The 24,126-nt window shown below is 39.9% G+C and overlaps 1 protein-coding gene across 21 annotated transcripts in view; it reads right to left on the reverse strand.

Annotated features, from left to right (window-relative positions):
• The window catches only part of Nsd1 (nuclear receptor binding SET domain protein 1), a 114,444-nt gene that overhangs the window by 41,476 nt on the left and 48,842 nt on the right, over positions 1-24,126 (reverse strand). For all 21 annotated transcript variants that reach the window (XM_039095620.2, XM_006253624.5, XM_063276340.1 and 18 more), the window contains 4 exons: positions 15,249-15,373; positions 12,718-12,988; positions 10,893-11,002; positions 5,976-6,051 (listed from right to left, as the gene is read on the reverse strand). In XM_039095620.2, the coding sequence (XP_038951548.1) occupies positions 5,976-6,051; positions 10,893-11,002; positions 12,718-12,988; positions 15,249-15,373 (582 nt within the window). The remainder of the gene's footprint in view (positions 1-5,975; positions 6,052-10,892; positions 11,003-12,717; positions 12,989-15,248; positions 15,374-24,126) is intronic.

The following is a 24,126-nucleotide window of genomic DNA, read 5'->3' on the forward strand; positions in this document are numbered from 1 at the left end:
AAGCTAAAAGCTAGGTTTGTTTTTTTAAAGAATCATAATTATGGTTTAATTGCAACTTAATTACTTAAAAAAAGTTCTAGAAAGGAAGAAATATCAATAAAACATAAATATAACTTTTAAAAATTTTAATTGTATAATGTGCTTATGCAGTGCTGTGGGAAGCCAGAAAACAGTACTGAAGTTTCCCTGGAGCTGCAGTTATAGGTGGTTCTAAATGGCTTTAAACAGGCTCTAGGAACCGATCCTAGATCACCGTGTATCAGAGCAGCAAGAACTCTTAACCTCTGAGCCACCTCTCCGGACTAGAAGGACTTTCTTAAACTCTGTAAAATGTTGCTGCTGTATTTTAAATAATCCTTCATGCTAAAAATATTTCAATTAAAATTGGTTTTTAGTACATTATCCTGTTTCAAAGGTTTTCTGTAGGGTAAAAAAGTAGGGGAAAGTAGCAGGACTTCACATAAATTAAACAGCAAAAGTATAGACTATGAAACAAAATAGGGGCAGAGAGACAACTCGCTGATAAGGACATATTAGCCTTTTATTTAAGTCAACATCATGGACAGACAGAATCAACTAGTAGTCCTGAGCTGCACGCTTGCAAGTGCTGTGTTAGTATGTATAAACTAAAGCAATTTATGTCAAGGCATGGTGGCATGGTTCTAAAATCCTCCCACATGGGAAGTAGAAGGGAGAGAATTAGGAATCCTACTTAGGAAGACTGAGGCTAGCCTGGGTTATGTAAGATTACTTTTAGGGGGAAAAAAGGTTTAAGCATGGTGGTGCACACCTTTAATCCTAGCACGATGGAGGCAGAGGCAGGTAAACTGAGTACAAGGATAGACTAGTCTACAAAGAGGAACCCTTGTCTCAAAAATTGTATGACAAAGAGAACATGATGCACATATAAAAATGCAGGCAAAATAATCATACATACAAAATAAAAATAAAACTTTCAGGGGCTGGAGAGAGCTCAATGGTTAAGACCACTGACTGCTCTTCCAGAGGTATTGAGTTCAATTCCTAGCAACCACATGGTGACTCACAACCATCTGTAATGAGATCTGATGCCCTCTTCTGGTGTGTCTGAAGACAGTGTACTCACATAAATAAAATAAATAAATCTTAAAAATAAATACATAAAACTTTCATTTAGAGTAATTGCACTGTATGACAAGACACACAAAAAGATGCACTTTACCACGTAGGAAAAATCCTGTTCCCTAGGATCTAGACTATAGAAAATAACTTCTATCACTGCATGTTAAGAACTAAGATGGGTCCTGGGGAAAGAGCTCAGTCATAAAATGTTCATGCATGAGGATCTGAGTTCAATCCTCAGAACCCATGCAAAAGATGCTTGGCACGGTGGTATGCATGCATTTGATATCTGAGCAAATGAAGACGGGGGCAGGACTGGTGGTTTACACACAGAACCCCAAGTATTCAAAGAGGCTTAAAGAAGGAGGATGTTACATAGGAAGTTACAGACAAGCCCTGACTTTGTCATAAGGAAAGCAAAAAAGAATTAAGGTGGAAACAGTAAGAATTGACTCATGGGGGTAGGAAGAGATGTTCCTACATTTTGTGGCTGAATTTGGGATTATCACTCAACACTGTACAATGAATAGAAAATCTCATCTGGCAAAACTAGAAAAAGAAATGCTAGTTTCTTAAATTCTTAGTTACAGAAACAGCAAGGGAAATATATTAATATTATAAGATATTTTACTATACTTACCAAATGAGCTAAATCTCCAACTTATGACTAGCTTTCTTTCTTTCTTTCTTTTTTTTTTTTCCGGGGCTGGGGACCGAACCCAGGGCCTTGCGCTTCCTAGGTAAGCGCTCTACCACTGAGCTAAATCCCCAGCCCCTATGAATAGCTTTCTAACTTTTCTAACATAAACTCAACAAATGCTTGCTGGGTCTTACAATATACAGCCCTTAATATTGTTGTGGGGCCACAAACCCTAAGGGCATCAAGTAAGTGGGAGTTACTGCTTAAATTTACTAGCACCGTTCCTTGTTTGTTTTTGCTTTTATGTGCACTGGTATTTTGACGGCATGTATGTCTGTGTGAGGGTGTCAGATCCCCTGGAACTGGAGTTACGGACAGTTATGAGCTGCCATATAAGTACTGGGAATTGAACCCAGATTCTCTGGGGGGAGCAGCCAGTGCTCTTAACCACTGAGCCATCTCCCCAGCCCACTACAGTTGTTTTCTGTACCATTTTGCATGTCACTTTGAAGGAATGGTAACATGCTTAGTTATTTCCATCAGCAGGAAAAATAAAGACAAAAACAAACAAACAAAACAAAACCCTTGTCTATGTTTGATGTATACTAAATGGTTTACTATTTAATAATGGTGATACAAACACTAAAATTTTTCCTGTAATTGGCTGTCTTAGGCAACAAGGTCTTAAACTTAGTAAGCCTTCCTTACTGAGGAAGTACCCCTGCTCTAGGCTTTCTCAGAGACATCTCCCTGGTTCTATTTTCCTGTTTCATTTTATTTTTTGAGACAGGGCCTCATATGTCCTTGGTTGGCCTACAACTCGCTCTGTAGACCAGGCTGGCTTTGAATTCACAGAGTTCCAAGAGCAGGAGAGTGTGCACCACCACATGTGCTCTTTTACTCTTGAGTACAGATGCTCACTGAAGGCAGACGGAGCTGTCAGATCTCTTGGAGCTAGAGCTGAAGGTGTTGGGAAGCCGGTCTATGTGGCATGGGATCTAACGGAGCAGAGGTCAGTCCTCTTAGCTGCTCAGTTACTACCTCTCTAGTCCATGTCCACCGCTAGAACACTCCCCCAACTGTACAGTGCTTAGACCCAGAACTATAAATACTTTAAAAACCATCTGAACAAGGATTCTATTATATAGTTATATAAATGTACTTGGGATTATGTCCCAGCTTTTTTTGACCAACGGTACATTAAATGAGCTGCTATACAGGATTCTATTTCCTCAGCCACACAGGTTTCAACTATTTCAGGTTCTTTCACTTTCTTCTGCTATAATCTGCACAGTTACAATCCTTATCCTTGTATCATTAGAAGGATTTTTTTCCTGGTGCTCTAGAGCAAGGTCTTACAACATGGCTCAGGCTGACATCCAACTAATGGCAGTCACTCTGCTGAATCTTCAGAATGCTGAGGTCACAGGCACGTGACATTACATCTTGTCTATGTGGTGCTGACAGTGGAGCATGCTGTACTTCATGCGGTTGGGTACACACTCTGCCAGCTCAACTCTGTCTGTAACCTTAAGGCTACTACCATACAATGACCAGAATTTACAGAGCACAGGTCTGTTCTTAATGAAAGACAACATGACAAAGCCTGTTTATAATGGGATTTAAGAGGTAGCCTTAGCCTGCCTAATCAGGAAGGTCCTCAGACAATGAATGCTCTCAGGAATCAATGGATTTCTTTGTTGACGTCATTGGCTTCATGCATTCTAGTGCCATTAAAGAAATCTTTCCTGCCCCTGATCTGCAACTTTAATTCAGTTAAAACACTTTATACTTCAAAGGAATGAGTAAGAATCACATTACATAGTAGAAAATACAATGGGTTTAACTCAAATGGGTGTACACTATCAGAAAAGAACACTTAACTAGCTAGGCAAGGTGGCACACACCTTTAATTCCAGCATTTGGGAGGCAGAGACAGGTGGATTTCTGTTGAGCTTGAGGCCTGCCAAAGCTACAGTGAGACCCTCTTCTAAAGAACCTTCACTGTACAGCTTGTACATGGTGCAGATCGACTGTGCACAATAGGGATTCCAGTCTGGCTTTCAGTTAATCTCAAATGGTTAGCACTAGCTGCAGGCAGCTGGGGACCGCTAGATTTCATCTTATCATTTCTGCTTAACATTCTTGGTGCTATTTTTTTGTTTTTTACTTTTTATCTTCTTATATAGCCTTGACCGGGAACTCACCACGTAAACCAGGCTAGCCTCAGACTCTGTGCCGCCTCCCAAGTGCTGGGATTAAATGCTTGTGCTACCACACTAGGTCTTTGTGCTTAACCTTTGCGTGCTCTTGATTATAAGCAAATCTGCGTCAATTCTAAAGTACTAAAAGCAGTTTGCAGGGATGAATCTTTAGAAAAATAGAAAGGTCCAAGACATTTATGTGAGTTAGTTAATGAGACACTACCAGTGCCACTGCTTCTGAGTGCTTTATGGAGATGAGAAGCTATTAGAGTAGGTAACAGTCCAAGACCAAGACACAACATAATGACAGCTTCCTTTTCTCTTGGAGTTGCTGAGGAGGGAACTCAGGTCTCACGCATGCTGGGCAGTTACTGTACTATGACTTAGTGTCTAGAACCTGTACTCAAGAAAAGACATTTTTGGTTTGTGTTCTTTTGTTACAGAGGGTTTTGTCATGTAGCTCTGGCTGGCCTGGAATGCACGATGCACCAGCTCCAGCTTACCACATAACGGGGCCACAGTGTGCTACCCAACTAGCTATACATACACCATTCTTATGAGCTGACCCAAACAGATGAAATTCACAAGCTACACAACAGTATAGGAAAAGAGCTGACATTATCTCCAGGTCATTTCTTTTACAAGCAAGCAAACTGATGGACTGGATTCTAATTGCCTGACTAAAATCAACCAGCATTTTCCTAGCATACATGACAATCAGATAATCATGGCTCCAGAAATATACATCTGAGACATTGTCAGCAGATCACATCGGATGCCATATGCTCAAATTTATGTGACAGTTCAAGTCAGGACACAGTTTGTGAAATTTTAAATAAAAGAACAAGCCCTTAAGAGTCACTATAGGGACTGGGATAAGAGGTCTCTGCCTTTAATCCCACATTTGGAGACAGGCAGGCAGGTCTCTGTGAAGGTAGAAGTCAGCTAATCTACTAGCTGATGTCTCAGGACATCGAGGGCTATACAAAGAGACCCTGTCTCAAAAAAAAAAAAAAAAAAAAAAAAAAAGTAAGCAGACAAACAAGACGGGAACAGCTACATTCTGGAAAAAAAAAAGAAACTAAAAAGAAACTATAACATGTGGTCAGTCTGGTCTACAAAGTAAGTTCAAAGCTAGTCATGGCCACGGTGTGAGACTTTGCCTTTAAAAAAAAGCATCTCGGGGTTGGGGATTTAGCTCAGTGGTAGAGCGCTTGCCTAGGAAGCGCAAGGCCCTGGGTTCGGTCCCCAGCTCCGAAGGAAAAAAAAAAAAAAAAATAACCAAAAAAAAAAAAAAAAAAAAAAAAAAAAAAAGCATCTCGAATATAGATTATGAAAGGGAGAATTCAAACTGGAACAGGATAGGAAGCTCACTCCATGCTAGCCAGCTTTCATGGTGCTCAACGGTCCCAAGTACAGTGCTAGGCAAGCGACAAAACCTGCTAGGCAAGATGTGCCACTGGTAATCGGCCGACAGCACAGCAGTCAACCACTTTCTGAATGGATTTGAGAAATTCCCTGCTCCAATGAAGGGAATTAAAAATTGGTATAATAAAGGTAATCAGAAGCCCAGGACCTAGGAAGTTCATAGACCTAGGAAGGGAGGGGGGAACATCTGGTTTGTTGTTTTGTGCTGAAGGACAAGTCAGGTGGTTTGTGATTTTTCTCTCAAACTACACTGGACATTTTCTAACAAAGTAATCAAAATGGGATCTATGCTATGAAATTAATGGTAGAATTTGGAGAATTAAGACTACTTAAAAAAATTAAAAAGGAACTGATTTCACAAGTCGTCCAAATAGTTCTTTACTAAAAAAAAAAAAATTTTTTTTTTATTCCATTTAACTAGTAACAGCATAAGACTTAAAAATAGCTATAGATTCCTATGGGTTTTAAAAAGTAAATTGTGGTCAAAGTCTCAAAACTATAATTGTACTGGTCATGACTTTCTACATGAAGTTACTTTCTAGTCAATAAAACGCTTTACATTTATGTCTGCTTTACATTTTCTCAGCATCAACAATACTCACCTCCACCAAACTCCTTCAAATGAGGTGTAGCACGTGAGTCGCCAACGCCATTCTCCAAGTGACCAGACTCACAGCACTGTAAGGAAAAGGAAAGTAATAGGAGTTACTGGGGTACAGAAAACCAGTTCTATAAAACCTTTCCTGCCAAAATTTACTGGCGCAGCAAGAAATCCTAGGTTAACTTGACCTAGGTAACATATCAGTACAATTTATGCACTTGGGACGCTGGAGCAGGAAGAGCACAAGTTATAGTTGGACACTGGATAACAAGACCTTGTCTAAAAACAGAAGAAACAAACAAACAAACAACAACAACCACCAAAAAACCCAAGGACTACACTGGCTGTGCTGATGCATCAGGAATTCAAGGCATTTGAAATGTAATGCACATAGATACAGTTGGATGCAAATAAAAAACAAATGAGAGCTGTCTGATCAATACCCATGTCATTATTACACAGGGGTCCTGTCCTCTATGTTCTAGCTTTACTATCTATACTGTTTGAATGAAAACTACACTGGACAGAACTCACTCAGTGTGCAGTGGACAATGGACAGTAAACAACTCTAAATCATGTAACAGTGAAGTTACTATGAAACCCCAAAAATGGAGTTGGGGGCTCTATTTGTAAGGAGAAAGGGGCTCTTGAGGCGGGATAAGGGGCACTGAAGTCAAAGTGGAAGAGGGGAAGGACTGAGCAATGGGCAGTGGAACGCAGGGGCAAAATATGCCATTCTTGTACAAAAACTCATTACTTTGTACAGAGCCTGAAACATGTAGAGAAAGGAACATGTGACACCTCTGCCTGGCCACAGTCCTCAGATAGAAACTCTATGACTATAACAGTAACACAAAAAGGGGCTGTCTCCTGAGCAGGACATGGCTGTGCAAGCTGTAGCTGAGTGGAGAGTTTGCCTAGAGTGTAATGAAGGCCTGGGCGAAGCACTATGGCACGTGCCTAAAATCCCAAAAACTAGCAGGTTAGGGCAGAAGGACTGATAATTTGAAGTTACCTTGGGATAGTAGCAAGAACCTGTCCTACATTTTTTTTTTTTTAAGAAATTAAGACATAAGATTGCATTATATACAGAGGAAAAAGCCATATAGACTGCATATAAAGACCATGTCTCGAAAGAAAAATGAAAAATTTAAATTGAAGTATGAAGCACAAGGACATTTTTGAACAAGTCAAATCAAATAAGTTATGCAGGGAAAATTGGGCTATTAGAACAGTATTATAAGACCTATGCTTGCTCCAGCTAAGCAGGGACAGAAGTCCAAATACTCTGACTTTTTTTTTTTTCCCCTGGAGCTGGGGACCGAACCCAAGGCCTTGCGCTCCCTAGGCAAGCGCTCTACCGCTGAGCTAAATCCCCAACCCATACTCTGACTTTTTAAATATTCTACAGTTTTCTTCTTTTCGAGAGTACAAAGCTTTTTTATAATTATTTTGGGTTATTGGGAAGAACTATGTGCATGCAACTCTGGAGGCTGAGGAGATCAGAGATCACTTAAACAGCTGGCCCTCTCCTTCCATCATGCTGTTCTGGGAATCAAAGTCAGGTCATGGGGCTTAGCACTAAGTCATTTACTCTCCAAGCCATCTCCCCTACAAGACTTCTAAAGCACCAATAGCCAGTCATTTATAATAGCAGAACTAATTTTCTATTTCCCCAAACCATTTAAGATACTAGATTTTTTTCATTGTTACTGAAAAGAAACTTAGATATAGAAAAATCATGATTTCAAATATTTAAACTTAAGAGATTATAATACCCTACAAAGTCATTTTTGAGGTGTTACATAGAAATACTATCAAAGTAGACCAGTAACTACAAAGAAATAACTTAAGGGACTGGAGAGTTGGCTCAGTGGTTAAGAGCACTGGCTGGGGGTTGGGGATTTAGCTCAGTGGTAGAGCACTTGCCTAGGGAGCGAAAGGCACTGAGTTCTGTCCCCAGCTCTGAAAAAAAGAAAAGAAAAGAAAAAAGCACTGGCTGCTCTTCCAAAGGACCTGGGTTCAATTCCCAGTACCCACATGGCAGTTCACAGCCACCATCACATTCACATACAAGAACACCATCAGAACACCAATGTACATAAAATTAAAAAAAAGAAAAAAAAAAAAAAAGAAATAACTTAAGTCCGGTCAGAAGTTTTCAACTCTGGAAAAAAAAGTTCTAAGTTAACTATGGCTATGCATGCCAGCAACACCAGTAGCTGGGAGGTGGAGGGAAGGAACATCCCTCACACACACACACACACAGGCGCGCGCGTCAAGTGCCTAGACAGAATAGGATAGACCAAGAACCTGTCATTAAACAAATAATTTGCACCAACTTTATCAAAGTCATAAAAAAGCATCTTAATTTTTTTTCTACTTGTAAAGAAAATCTCAGACCTGTGCTACAGGCCTAAAATGAAGGCTACTACTGGGCTAAGGCAGGAGGTTCTCAAGTTCCAGGTCTGCCGGTGTGCCCAAGAAAATGTGAAGACAGCCAACTTGGTGAGACCTGCCTATAAAATAAAGTTAAGGGCAGGGCTGGCTGGTGTAACCGTGGCATCAAGGTTATGGAAACAGTCACACACTGTTAAAGCTGGATTTAGGCCTGATCCATGGGATGGAACCCATACCTGACACTGCCAATAGGGCCAAGAACCAGAGATCAGATAAGTCATGAAACAGTCTTTTCCAGACACAAGAGGGCAGGTGCACAAACAAATTTAAGTGTGTGATAATGTGTGCAAGCTCACACCAGACAAAAATCCTAACACAGAGGAGGAGGCGGAAGTCTCACCCCTGGCCAAGGAGCTACTGTATTTGACGACTAATGGAAGGGAAAGTTAGCTTTATCAATATAGATGTATGAAGCACACTCCTGGGTAAGTCCAGATTCCTGGATTTTTTTGTTTCTTACTTCTAAAATTATTCATTTGTTTATAAGACAGAGAGAGAGAGAACAGGAAATTGAATGGGTAAGAAAGTGTAGGATCTAGTAGAGCACAATGAACGTAATCAACATATATTCTATAAAATCCTCAAAGAATAAACACTGGGGCAGAGTACATGCTGAACACCTGTCACCTCTAGAATTAGCCTTCCCCAGGCGACCCTGGCACAGGGTTTCTATTTGGACAGCATTGATTGTCCTGGAACTGGCTCTGTAGACCAGGCTGGCCTCTAACACACAGATTAACTTTGCCTCCTGAGTGCTAGGATTAAAGATGTGTACCACCGTCCAGTGGCTTAATTTCTAATACTGCTGAAAGGAAAAGACAAAACACCCAAAGCCAACTTATATCAAGGCTATGGATGACAAAACATTCTTTAAATACAGGCTTTCAGACAAATCAAATATACATACTGACACTAAGTAATTTTTATATATACTAGTCTATACTGCCTCCAACCACTCCCTGTCAAGATACCCTCAAGGAAAAGACTTGCAAACTTCCATTTGAATTCCTGAAAATAAAAATATCATATGCACTGTTTTCTCCTGCATAAATATGATAAACCTGAATTTTTAATTAGGCACATAACAAAATTATAATATTAAACTATGATAAATTACATGAATGTGGTTTCCCACTTTCTCTTTCTCCCCGAGTTCATTTCTTCTTTACATTTATCTTGGGCACTGCAGGTTCCTCCCCTGTGCTCGTTGAGGATCTGTACTGGGTCCTTTTCTACCAAGGCTCACTTTGATCACAATGAAGACTTGCCTTAAAGAATTTGTCTCATTAAGCAGTTTTCAACTTTGATGAAAAGGTGCCTTTATCAACAGACAATGAATCCTTCTCCAGTAATTTTTAGATTATTTCAATCCAAACCTATTCGTAAACTAGTCTAACTAAAGTCTAATTACAATACATGACTTTGTGTTACTTGAATCCAATGTTTATAAGAGCTTACTTAATTCCGTGGCACACCTCTTTGTAGAGGGTGTTTCTGACTTCTTGTGTCTTCTTTGAACACCTACTAACAAACAGCCACCTCCCTGAGTGACCGACACCCACTCCACCACTCAGGCCCCAGCATTTATACAGTCTGAAAAGTTCCCACAATTCCAAACGTCTCACAATCACAGAAACTATCTGCAGCTGGCAAAAAGATTGCGCCTGCTAGAGCAGGAGGCAAATCAGTCAGTTGATGTGAAGCAGGCCCACATCCCCACACCTGACATTCAAACAAAAACATTCTTATAATACTTCTGTGTTTTTTAAAGAAACCAAAACTCCAGGATTCTCACTGCACCTGTAATGCCATCAATCACAGCAGACTTTCTGGTTTAGATGTTCCTCCCACAAAGGCATTGCCTTTAACATTTTAACTGGACAATTATTTACAACTGTAGTTTGAAGAACAATATCAAAAATTTCACAAATTTTTTCCCCCATAATTTCACGGATAAATGCTCCTTTCTTAATATAGCTCTCAGCAAGTGCAACATACGATTTTCCTTCCTTAGTAACATTTACCTTTCCCCTTAAAGAAAGCACTCATCAGTCTTTTTAGCATATTCAAACTGCCAGCATCACACACTTGCACTCTGGAACCATAATTTGTCCGAAGGATTACTTGAGAGCAAGCACTGTAAGAGCATGAATTAATCCAGTAACCCTCAAGTGACATAGACTGAGACCTGGGCAACGGATAAGCCCAGAGAGAGGATAAGCTACCTATCGCACCTACTCACAATACATGAATTTTAAACAGAAATTCTACATTGCACGATCTGCCATTTAATATTTTTAGAGAACAGTTATTAGTTATTAGCAACTGTAGAAAATGTAACCACAACTAAAGAAGAATGACGATGCACATTAATGTTAAAAACACTAATAAAAATGCAACTTTTAAATCATGTTTTTCCCAGGTTTAAGGTTATAGAGAATTGACAAAAATAACATACCTTTCTAGAAAGGCCAAGATCGCCCTTCTTTGGCATAAATCCAGGGTCTAAATCATTGGATTCAAGAAGTTTCTTAGTTGGTTTTCTTTGACGCTTACCTTCATAATTTCCTGAAATGCATATAATTTTCCTTAGATGGCTTTAAAAATTGAGCAAAGCTAATTTTGAAAAATGAAAATTACAAGTCGCAATCTTGTTTGCATTTTTTCATCATGTTATAAGGGTACACTGAAATGTATTATTCTAAAATACAGTATATATTTCAATGAAAATACACATTAATGTATGATGACTATGTATATGTGTAAAATATGTAATCCACAGAATAACGGCAAAATCAAAGGGCTGAAGTGCATTTATAGCAATCAAGAGATGCTGAGGATAAAGGAGAGCAGGATTCTGCATACAAATAAACCAAGACTATAATATTTATTTTGCCCCTAAAATATATAAGAAAATATAATAACTTAAGTATAAAAAGACTGCTCTTAAAAATTACAAAAGACATAATGGAGCACACATGTATTCTCAACACTTGGGGGGGCAGGGAAAGAGAATTATAATGACCTTCATGTCCAGAACTATAGAGTTTAAGACCTTAAAAAATAAAACAGGGTCGGGGATTTAGCTCAGTGGTAGAGCGCTTGCCTAGCAAGCACAAAGCCCTGGGTTCGGTCCCCAGTTCCGAAGGGGGAAAAAAAAAAAAAAAACCAACCAAACAAAAAGAATAAATGTTAATTAAAACATTGCTGGAGAGATGGCTCAGTGGTTAAGAGCACCGACTGCTCTTTCAGAGGTCCTGAGTTCAAATCCCAGCAACCACATTGTGGGTTACAACTATCTGTAATGGGATCCAATGCCCTCTTTTGGAATGTCTGAAGACAGCTACAGTGTATTCATATACAAAATAAATAAATAAATCTTTAAAAATTAAAACAAATTGGGTAAGGTAGTGTATCACAGCACTCCAGTCCAGAGACTGGGACAGGTACATCTCTGTGAGTTCAAGACCAGTCTCGTCTACCTAATGGGTTCCAGGAGAGCTAAAGCTAGATACACACACACACACACACACACACACACACACACACACACAGACACACAGCTTGTATGTGCTTGGTTTGTGTGGTAAAATAGATGCTTATCATCCCCGTTCTTTTGGTGGGCCAGGACTAGTGAGATGGCACTGTGTATAACATTTCTTGGTGCCAGGCTCAACAATGTAAGTTTGGTCCTAGAGCATACACGGTGCAAGAAGCTAACGCCCTGACACTGTCCTCTGAGGTCCACAGATGAGCACTGATGCTCTCACATACTTGGATGTTGTCAGAGAAAGTCTGTCACTGAGGCTGTCTGTCTGTCTCAGAGCATTATTACTTTACACTATTGTATGCAGCAATAATTTACCAACTGAGCTGTTTTCCAAGCCTCAATTATGGCCAGTTTATACATGACAAAACAAGTTTAGAGATTAAACAAATATACAAGGAAATGGAGAGCTAATAGGTGAAAGAGATTTAGGTGACAAACTCTTATCCCACAGTGTGCAGCACTCCTACCCACTGCTACCTCGCTTGCTGGTCCACACTGCAGCTGACCTGATAATCATGAAAGGGCAAGAAAAAACATCTCCTTCACAATGCTCCACAGATTCATCTGTGGTCAGAAGCTCTATTGAATTAGCTACTATTTTAGGCATTTCCTCAAACAAAATAGGAAGTTGTATATAATAAAAAATGATAGCTTTTAAACAAAACAGAGTAGAAATTTCCTGCTGCTTCCAATTAAATCTGCTTATACACTGAAAGACCCATCCCCACTTTACCTGGTGTCTTAACAAGCAATTCCTCAGACTCAAGGGTAGGCCTCGGAGAAACTTCTGGAGCCACAGGAACAGACAAGGTCAGCTGTGGCAACTCAGCATGTGCAACTCCAAGATCTGACTGAACCAATGGCCCTTCCAAAAATGGAGCCTCTCTTTCAAGAACTGGAGGCTCTTCTTTAGTTGAAATCAAGGAATTCTCATCCACCTGCTTGTTCTGAGCACTAGATCGACATCGGGCAAGAAGGCTTTCGTCTTCACATCGGGAACTTACCTAAAAATAGTACAAGGAGAATTTAGAAAATAATAACAAGAACAACAACAACAACTTAAAAATACAAGAGGTCCTGACACTTGCTATGACATGGATGAAGCTTGAAGACATTATGCTAAGGGAAAGAGGACAAAGTATTGCACAGCTCCATTTATGTGAATTATCTAGAAGAATCAGCTTTTCAGTTTATGAAAATAAACAATTTTTAAAGATGAATCATGGGGCTGGGGATTTAGCTCAGTGGTAGAGCGCTTACCTAGGAAGCGCAAGGCCCTGGGTTCGGTCCCCAGCTCCGAAAAAAAGAACCAAAAAAAAAAAAAAAAAAGAAAAAAAAAAAAAAAGATGAATCATGCTCTCCTCCAGCCGAGCAAGATGCCCAAAGGAAAGAAGGCCAAGGGGAAGAAGGTGGCCCCAGCCCCTGCCGTGGTCAAGAAACAAGAGGCCAAAAAGGTGGTCAATCCTTTGTTTGAGAAAAGGCCTAAGAACTTCGGCATTGGGCAGGACATCCAGCCCAAAAGAGATCTCACGCGCTTTGTCAAATGGCCCCGCTACATCAGGCTGCAGCGGCAAAGAGCAATCCTTTAAAAGCGGCTCAAAGTACCTCCTGCCATCAACCAGTTCACCCAGGCCCTGGACAGGCAAACAGCGACTCAGCTGCTTAAGCTTGCCCACAAGTACAGGCCAGAGACAAAGCAGGAGAAGAAGCAGAGGTTGCTGGCCCGCGCTGAGAAGAAAGCTGCTGGCAAAGGGGACGTCCCAACTAAGAGACCACCTGTCCTCCGAGCAGGGGTCAATACAGTCACCACTTTGGTGGAGAACAAGAAGGCTCAGCTGGTGGTGATTGCCCATGATGTAGACCCCATTGAGCTGGTGGTTTTCCTGCCTGCCCTGTGTCAAAAGATGGGGGTGCCCTACTGCATCATCAAGGGAAAGGCCAGGCTGGGGCGCCTGGTCCACAGGAAGACGTGCACCACTGTTGCCTTCACACAGGTGAACTCGGAAGACAAGGGTGCTCTGGCTAAGCTGGTGGAAGCTATTAGGACCAATTATAATGACAGATATGACGAGATCTGCCGCCACTGGGGAGGCAACATCCTGGGTCCTAAGTCTGTGGCTCGCATTGCCAAGCTGGAAAAGGCAAAGGCTAAAGATAACTCGCCACTAAGCTGGGTTAAATGTACACTTAAGTTTTATGTACATAAATATAATTACAAAGTTAAAAAAAAAAAAAAGATGAATCATTCTTATGGTTACACAGCAATACACCTATGCTTAATGTAGAACTGCACATTTCAAAAAGATTCTATAACAGACTTCCTGAAAAGTTTTAACATAATTAAAAATAAAAAAATGTTAAGATATACACTAAAATAAACTCTGTAATGACTACCCAAAGTGGGGGGGTGGGGGAGATCCATGTTTCTTCTGATATTACCAATTGAAACTAAATGCCTTGATGAAAAGAAACTTTTATTTTTCAGCTTTTAAAGGATTTCAAGGTTAAATGAAAAAGACCATGAGCTTAAGGTAGAAAAAGATGGGGGGAAAACGCTCAAAGTCTTTATAACCAGTAACAAATTTTTAAAAAAGATTTACTTATTTATTTTTATGTATATGAGTACACCGTAACTGTCTTCAGACACCAGAAGAGGGCATCAGATCCCATTACAGATGGTCGTGAGCCACCATGTGGTTGCTGGGAATTGAACTCAGGACCTCTGGAAGAGCAGTCAGGGCTCTTAACTGCTGAGCCATCTCCCCAGCCCCAGTAATACAATTATTAACAGACAGGTTCTTCAGTGCTTTTTTTTTCAATCACAGGCTGAGACTGAGAGGTTATGAAACAGACATGCCTTTGGCACACACATACTGCTTATTCACAAAAGTTCAAAGTAAGACTAAAGAGACCAGGCAGCACTGTGAACAGCTTTACTTCACTAAAAAAGTTAGGGTAAAACTGTATGTATTTTTATTTCATCATCCAGATCCTTAATATTACAACACAATGATATTCTTAAGTACTTAAATACGCCTTGAAAACAGAGGGGAAAATAGACAAGAAGTGTGACGTGTAGACTTCTTTATACACTTCCCAGAGACTAATACAGGCAGGCACTGTGTAGAAGCTAATAGTAAACAAAAGGAAAAACAAAACAAAAATACCTGAGAAGGCAGGATCCCAGGTACACAAATAACTGTCTTCTCAAGTGAAAATACACTTCTGCAGGTGAGCTGCAGTCTCCTCAATGTGGTGACATACCTTATGCACTTGTTCCTGTACCTTCTTTTGTTTTTTCTTAGGAGCAAATATCTGATCATATTCTTCTGTGTATTCCAGAAGCCACTTGCTCGGCTTCCTAAGGCGTTTCTTCTCTGACCGAACAGCTGAAACAGAAATTAACTTCAATATTAATTGATTTATTTAATTTAACCCACTATTTCTTGAATCCACCACCACACCCCTGAAAGTAAATTCCTGTTTACTAAAGAGGCTCAAAACAATTGCAAAAGATGCAAAAGGAATTTGACTTAACAAGTAAAAAGCTTGAAATTATTTGCTATGGTTTATCAAAAACAAAAGGTAAGTTTATTTCTATATAGACTCCCCATATACACAATTCTCAATCCTTAAGGAAAAAATTAAAATAAAAGCAGCATTCTGTTGACCAGGACAAAGTAAGCATATATAGAAGTGCAGAGTCCTGGTAAACTGGAGCACACATGTGATCTTCTGAGTAAGATCCACCACCTGGGAGCTGGGTGTGGTGGCTAAGGCAGGAAGACCTTGGCAAGCTCAAGGCCAGCATGGCCTACACATTGTTTGGTTGCATGCCAGCCTGGGCAGAAGAATAAGACTTTGTCTCAAAAACAAATGAAACAACAAAACCAGAAACACCTCAGGGAGCCAAGTTGACAATATCTAGAAGGATGTACAAATAGAGGCAGATATTTGCTCCATTTCTCCTTCTCAGATACACACACATACATGTTTAGCCTACTGTATCCCAGTTTTAAAACACTTACTCTATTAGAATTTTGCACCCCGAAGCCCCATAGGATTAGAACCTAACACCTACATAACTGTAAGTTCTGGTCCATGTAGGAGGCAAGAGACATTTTGACAAACTATGTGGGAATGGCCCCGCCTCAGTTAAATATGGTAGTGCTGCTTTTGAGGAAAAGAAAGCAATTAGAAGCCGGTAGTGTGGTGCAAGACTTTAATCCCTGTCCTCATGAGGCAGAGAGGCAGGAGGATCTCTCTGAGTTTGAGGCTAGCCTGGACTAGAGTTTGTGGTTAACCATAGTTACACAGTGAGACTGTCACAAACAAACACACACACACACACACACACACACACACACACACACACACACACACACGTATGTGATTAACCCAGGAAAGCCACCCAGAAAGCCCTATCTCGAAAAATAAAGGAAGCAAACCAAAATCAATATTAACTATTTTTTTCTTTTTTTTTTCGAAGCTGGGGACCAAACCCAGGGCCTTGCGCTTCCTAGGTAAGCACTCTACCACTGAGCTAAATCCCCAGCCCCAATATTAACTATTAAAAGGCTGAAATAGTTACCAAAAGTCTATGCTTACATTGCTACCTATGTAATTATGCAGCTATTTAAAAGCATAAAAAGAAAAAAAACCCAACGCAATTTTCCTTACTCTTTGATGTTAGATAATTTATCTATAAGCAAACCAAAGTAGAGAAATTGTCCAACCACTGTAACAAGCTGCCTCAAGTTTGTGAGGATGTTCCTTGTACAATGGGCCATGCCTGCTAACCCTTGAAGCCATGTCTTTGTTTTGTTTTTGTTTTTAAAAAAGCCCAAACCAACCTAGGAATAATGATATATATTTTATGCTCTGAAGCAACTATAATAGATATAATTTAATAAATTCCCCAGTAGACGTTCAAGTTTTACAATACTAACAACATTTATTTCTAATAGGAAGGAACATGTTACAACTTGGGGTGGGGGGGCTGGAGAGATGGCTCAGCGGTTAAGAGCACTGACTGCTCTTCCAGAGGTCCTGAGTTCAATTCCCAGCAACCACATGGTGGCTCATAACCATCTGTAATGGGATCTGATGCCCTCTTCTGGTGTGTCTGAAGACAGCTACAGTGGACTCATATATAATAAATAAATCTTAAAAAAAAAAAGAAGAAACAAACAAACAACATGGATTCACTATTTCCAACCACTTAACACTCAAGGATCTCTAATCCTCAGCTCAACATGCCAAGCAGAAATTGGCATCTCCATTTTATAAATAATACATGGGGTTGGGGATTTGGCTCAGTGGTAGAGCGCTTGCCTAGCAAGCGCAAGGCCCTGGGTTTGGTCCCCAGCTCCGAAAAAAAGGAATAATACATTAAGCTCAGAAGGGGAAAGTGGCTTTTCAAACTCATTGTTATAAGTAATTATTAATTGTGTAAGTCATGACAACAATCAAAATCTGTCCACTCTAAAATCCTTGGGTTCTTTCTACTGAAGAAAGCTCCTTGGTCAACACTGTATCCCTCCTCTCCTCCTTGGTCAACACTGTATCCCTCCTCTCCTCCTTGGTCAACACTGTATCCCTCCTCTCCTCCTTGGTCAACACTGTATCCCTCCTCTCCTCCTTGGTCAATGCTGTATCCCTCCTCTCCTCCTTGGTCAATGCTGTATCCCTCCTCTCCTCCTTGGTCAACACTGTGTCCCTCCTCTCCTCCTTTGCCTTCTTGTTCCCTAAGTGTGTGAGGATGCTGTTCCCATTATACAGTAGGGATTTGCTTTTCTCAAACTTCAGTTCTTTAGTTAAGCATTTCTTTGAGACAAACAAAAAAAACCTATAGATGCCAAATATTGGGCATTGGAGTGAAATAAATCTATATCCAGTACACCTATAGGTTTCTGCAAATCACGTACACTGTTCCTCACCAAAATCAAGTAGAACAACACATTAAAATTTTAGGGTTTTAGTTGGCCTTGGTAGCAGACGCCTTTAGTCATAGCAGAAGCAGAGAATTTGATATCAGCCTGGTCTACAAAGTGAGTTCCAGGACAGCCAGGGTTACACACAGAGAAACCCTTTCTCAAAAAACAAAACAGAAAAAAATTTAGGGTCTGAAAAGCTATTAATTGACATTCTTTTTTGGTAAAGTTTTATAGTCACACTATTCATTTCCTATGGCCTATGGCTTTTTTGCTACAAATGCAAAGATTAGTAATTAGAGAGGTTATATAGCTCTTAATGCCTAAAATATTTAATTTTTAGGAAAAAAAGTAACAACACTTTCCTTAAATAGTGTAACAAATTGTAAAGTAAAAATACCTAGTAACAACTAAATGACTTAAAAGTCAAAAGACATGTTGTCTTTCTTCCTCCCATCTAGTGACACCACAGCGCTCCACCCACACTCTCTCTAATATAAACTGCCCTGAGATAGACTGTAACAATACTTAACAGTTGAAAGACTGGCAAGAATTTCCCTAATCTGGTCCCTTTTTATTTGTGTTTTTAAAACAGGGCTCCTCTATGTGGCCCTGGCTGTCCTTGATACAGGTGGGCAAAATTAAAACAAAAGGAAATGATTTGGCAATCTAAGAAAAAGAATCAAGAAAAAGAAAAACACAACCTTTTAATTCTGTAGGGCAACAGTAAGAGTGAATGACAAACAAATGAAAAGAGGCATCCGGGTTGGGGATTTAGCTCAGTGGTAGAGCGCTTGCCTAGCAAGTGCAAGGCCCTGGGTTTGGTCTCCAGCTCCGAAAAAAAGAAAAAAAAAGGAAGAAAGAAAGAAAGAAAGAAAGAAAGAAAGAAAGAAAGAAAGAAAGAAAGAAAGAAAGAAAGGCATCTACCAGAGCGCCTCCAGAGTATTATTTTTCTTTTTAACACAGCAAAATACTTCTGTTACATATAGTGGCATTTATTCAGTAAAAGGAACCTTCTCAACCCTATCCTGCCCCTATGGTCCTAGCACCATAAATTTTGTTTAGCTTTTGTTTTTTGGACATAGGGATTCAGTTTTAGGCCAAGCTAGCTCTAAACTTGTGGCACGCCTCCTTCCTCTGCCTCCCAAGTGCTGAGGTTATAGGCCTGAGCCTGCTGCCAAGCTGCTATCATACTTTTAACAAGTTTCTATAAATTAGTAAAAATATACTGTAAATGCCAGTAACAATGGCAAAAATTAAGCTTATGAAACAATTTTATTCATTTTAAGAGATTTTGTAGCATGTATATACATATAGTTCCTTTATAAAATTCAAAACAATTTTAACTAGATTCTAAATGGGGATAGATTTAAAAGGGATGGTTAGAATGAATTTTAGAGAAATACTGGTGGAATGTAAGCTTACTTTTTCTGTACTGCTTACAGGAATGCATCATGTGACAATTACAACGTAAACTTAGATCTGAGATGTATTCTCAAGCAGTAATCAATGACCCAGTGAAGGGGCTATAAACAATGTATGCTCCCAATTCTAAAGAGACAAAGCATTATTTTAAGGTTACTTACCGGGGAGATGCTAAATTGTCAAAAATGCTAAACATTAATAAAGGGAGGGTTTAACAAATTACATTAATCAATAAGAAAAATAATGTGAAACTTAATAAAGCTATCACTAATATGGCAGCAAAAAAAAAAAAAAAAAAAACCCACAAAACACATCTGGAAAACGGATTGAATTACTGAAGGGTCCAAAAAATGATTAGCTTTTTGTATCTTTTAACTACTGAACTGTGCCAATGTGTCACCATGGCTCCTCCTCCGAGGAGGGTTATCTCAATCGACAGTGCTTGCTGGGTACTGATGAAGCCCTGGGTTCATCACTGACAACTACAACATGGTACAGTAGCAATTCCTATAATTCTGGACTCAGAAAGATTAAGAGTTTAAGATCATTCTTGGCTATAAAAGAAAAGCTTAGGCCACATGATACTATACCTCAACAATAAAAACCCTTTCAATTCAGTAAAAGCAGTAAAAGCAAAAATTATATGCAACCATGAAATATTATAACACTGAAATATTAATAAATTAGAAACCCTTACAATATATTAATGTTTATTAGTCACTTTAAATGACAAAAAAAAAAAAAAAAAAAAAGGATTTCCCCCCCCCTCCCTTTTGGTTTTTCAAGAAAGGTTTTCCCTGTGTAGCCTGGATTATCTTGGAACTCTGTAGACCAGGCTGGCCTCGAACTTCAGAGACCTGCCTGCCTCTGCCTCCTGAGTGCTATCTGGCTAAAAAGGTTTATTTCTAGTGCCCCTGTGACTTTATTTACAAATAAGGCAATGAAAGAAGGAGAGAACATTAAGGAAAAAATAACTGAGTAGGGTAATATCCAACGGTGGATAGTACAGAAAGCTAAGTAACATTATTGGAAGCTTCAAATGAAGATTTCGGAAGCCAAGCCAAAGAAATGTAGGCCATCAAGATAACCTTAGGCTTCATGTAGAGCAGTTCAACTCCAAATTGCTCCATGTTTTTGTTTTGTTTCTCTGTACCTCTTCCACCCACTCCTTTTCTGAACTCTGAGAATAAGACAAACAAAACTGACAGGCAGCTGCAAAGACGAAGAGAGGAAGGGGCATGAGAAGCAGGCTAAGTCTGCCAGATCACAAAGTGCTTCTCCAAGGGCCTCAGTGCTTCTCCCGGCCTCCAGCTACTATTCTGGCAGAGGAAGAGAAATCTCAAACCTGTTTCTCTCCTTATCTTTTTGCTTTTAGAAGGTTTTCCACCTTATATACCTAGCAACTCATTACCACGTACTAGGATATAACATTCAACAGGACAACAACAACAAGAAGTAAAATCATTGAATGAGCTTGTATCATGAAATTAATGTTGCGGAAAAGTATCTTTTTAGGAGTACACACTTAAAAACTCAGTGCTTGGGAGGGAAGAATAAAAGATTCAAGGTCACTTCTAGTAAGTGAGGCCAGCCTGGGCTACTAGAGCCTTAAATTAACAAACAAACAAGATCCTGGGCTAGAGAACCGAGTCATGGTGTGAAGGTGCTTGCTGCCAAGCCTGACAACTGTGGGATCTGTCCTGGGATCTACCTGGTGGAAGGAATGAACCGACTACCAAGTTGTCCTCCAGGCCTCCTCATACGTGCAGCACACATCCAAACATATAGCAGCATGCTAATAAATAGACAGACAAAGGTGTAATGCAAAATGTCCTTAAAGAATGTTTTCAAAGTGCGCATCACCACACAGTACTGGGGAGGTAGAGGCAGGAATATTTGAGTTCAAGACTAGCCTGATCTACACTGAGAATCCGACTCAGAAAAACAAAACCAACCAACCCACGTTTTTTAAAATTCCATTTAAAACAAACAAAACCACAGAAATTTCCTCTTGCCAGCAAAGGAAAATAAGCTGATCCTAACTAAGGATGGAAGCTGAATATTCCTAAACCACTCCTTTCAAATTATACTTGAGCTAAGGTATGATGCAAAGGGAACAAAGGTGACTGAGCCTGACTTTTGTGACATGCACAAAATATACCTTCGCAATGGAAAGCAGGGACTTCTTTGAACAGCAATGTACTTGATCAAGAACCAGGAATCTGCTTTAACTTGCCTTAAAAATTTTTAAAAGAAAGGGCATAGGGCGAGCGAGGTTTGGGGGTAGGGAATCAGCAACATGCCTCTATTTCTTCCTTTTTAAAAAAAATGACTTATTTATTATGTATAAGTACACTGTTGCTCTCTTCAGACACACCAGAAGAGAACATCAGATCCCATTACAGATGGTTGTGAGCCACCATGTGGATTCTGGGAATTGAACTCAGGACCTCTGGAAGAGCAGTCAGTGCTCTTAACCGCTGAGCCATCTCTCCAGCCCCCAGAGGATTAGGATTCTTATCAGAGTAGCTTTAGACACAACCTCTGAGCCAAACTCTGCCCATGGGGAACGGAATATGTGGTTGGCCAGTCCTACAGCATCAGTTCACCCCAGAAGCCCAGAAGCCCACTGAACAGTCTAATAAAGTGGGGGGTGGGGGGGTTAACCAGGTAACAGAAACCTGAACCCCCCTCCCCCAGAAGAAGGCAGGGTGGGTCATCAAACCCTGATGTTCCTGCCCACAGATTTCAGGGATGACAAGGAGCCAGTCAGATGAGCAGGGAGAGTTGGAGGGGGTCCTGGTGGAGGGATCAGTTCAGAGTCTCCTGCATGCAGAGCTCTGCCCTATTCCTCAAACCACCTAGTCCCTAGCTTCCTTCACACTTACCTCCCTAGGTGGGACCAGGTTGGGCTTCTCTCCTGGAGGCTGAGACTTTCTGAGAAGCCCTCCCTCCTTCCCTCCCTGCATGTCAATAGCTGTGCATAGCAGTACATGCCTATAACCCTAGCACCTAGAAGGCAGGGGAGAAAGACATTGGAGGCATGCTGAGCTAATCTAGCTAAATTGCTGAGTTCCTGGATCACTGAGCCATCTTATCTCAAAAACTAAGGTGTTGTGCACCTGAAGAAGGGTCCGATGTCAACTCTTGTGTATTTGCTGCTAGGTTATTTTCAGCATGTGTCAACAAGACCACAGAATAAGAAAGAATACTTTTTTTTAAGGGAACAGGGTCACTCTATAGCTCAGGCTGGCTTCAAACACCCAGCCGTCATCTGAAGTTACCTGTGCACGTGCTGGACTATGTAAGTGTGAACCACCACACACGGTCAGTAATAATCTTTTTCAATACTGTAACTGAATCAAATGGATACCAACATGTAAAGGAATGGAGTTGAGTAGCTGAACTCATCATCACTGTTAAAAAATGAATTAAAGGCTCTAAAAAAAATGCAGGAGTAAATAAATCTTCATGACCACAGATTACACAATGTCTTCAAAATACAACACCAAATGCATAAGCAAAGAAAGACTTTATCAAAACAAATAGTTTTGCACTTTAAACGGTTATGATCAAGAAAGCAGAAATACAACCCAAAGGTCAGTTCAGAATACTTGTATTACATCTACTACTAACACCTAGAATGAGGAATTTAAAGAAGAGAGCTCAATTACAATAACCAAAGAAGGCTCAAGAGGGCTTAGCATGCACTAGGTCCTTCCTTGATCCACAGAACCAAAAAAAAACAAAAACAAACAAACAAAAAACCCATAAACAATAATATAATCGAAGACTAGATAGACATTCCCAATGAAAGTAAACAAATAGTCAACTGGGTACATGAAAAGACACCCAAACTGCTGGTCAGAGAAATGAAAATCAAATTAAAAAAAAAAAATTTCTGAGCAGCTCACACTCACTAGAATGGCTATGATCAAGTAAGTACTGACAGGCATCTAGAGAAACAGAAACCCTCAGAAATAAAATTAGGAACTGCTACTAGAAATATAAAATTAGATAAAGCAATTTTCCGACAGTTCCTCAAAGGTCTAAACACAAATTACTAAACTATTTGGTAATTTCATTCCTAGGAATGTAGACAGAAGGAAGAAGAATATGTATCCCTTCAAAAGACACTTGTAACATTCATAAAAAGACCAACAGTGTAAACACAGCCAAACCCACCAACGGATGAAGACAAAATGAACTCATCCAAACAAAGTAACGTGGTTAGCATTAAAGACCGGAAATAAGAAAGAAGTTTTAAAAATCAAAACAAACAACTCTAGTCCCTACCTCCCAGATATGGTAAGCACTGTGGAAACTACAAACGTTGGTTAGAAACTGCAATCCCAGAACAATCACAGTGAGGAGGAGAACCCTTTCACTTTCTCAGAAACTAACTGCCCCCGCACCAAACCAATACAGCTCAGACCCAATGGCAGCTTCTCTTTGTGAGGTAGGGAAAGAGGAGGGAGGGTTGGAGGATGGGGATGTAATATGACCTAATATAAAAAAAAAGGAGAAGAAAAGAATTTTACAAACCAACTTCAAGAAAACACATATCTAAGAATAACCCAATAAAGAATTCAAAATAGCGGTCTAAGAAACTCAATTAGCTACCTAACACTTGATTAAAAGGAAACTCGATCAATGCATGAACAAAATTAAAATATTGCCGGGGTTGGGGATTTAGCTCAGTGGTAGAGCACTTGCAAGGCCCTGGGTTCGGTCCCAAGCTCTGAGAAAAAAAAAAGAACCCTTTAAAAAAAGAAATATTGCCA

The sequence above is a fragment of the Rattus norvegicus genome, chromosome 17 (assembly GCF_036323735.1).
Source record: "Rattus norvegicus strain BN/NHsdMcwi chromosome 17, GRCr8, whole genome shotgun sequence".
In the NCBI taxonomy this organism is placed as follows: Eukaryota; Metazoa; Chordata; class Mammalia; order Rodentia; family Muridae; genus Rattus; species Rattus norvegicus.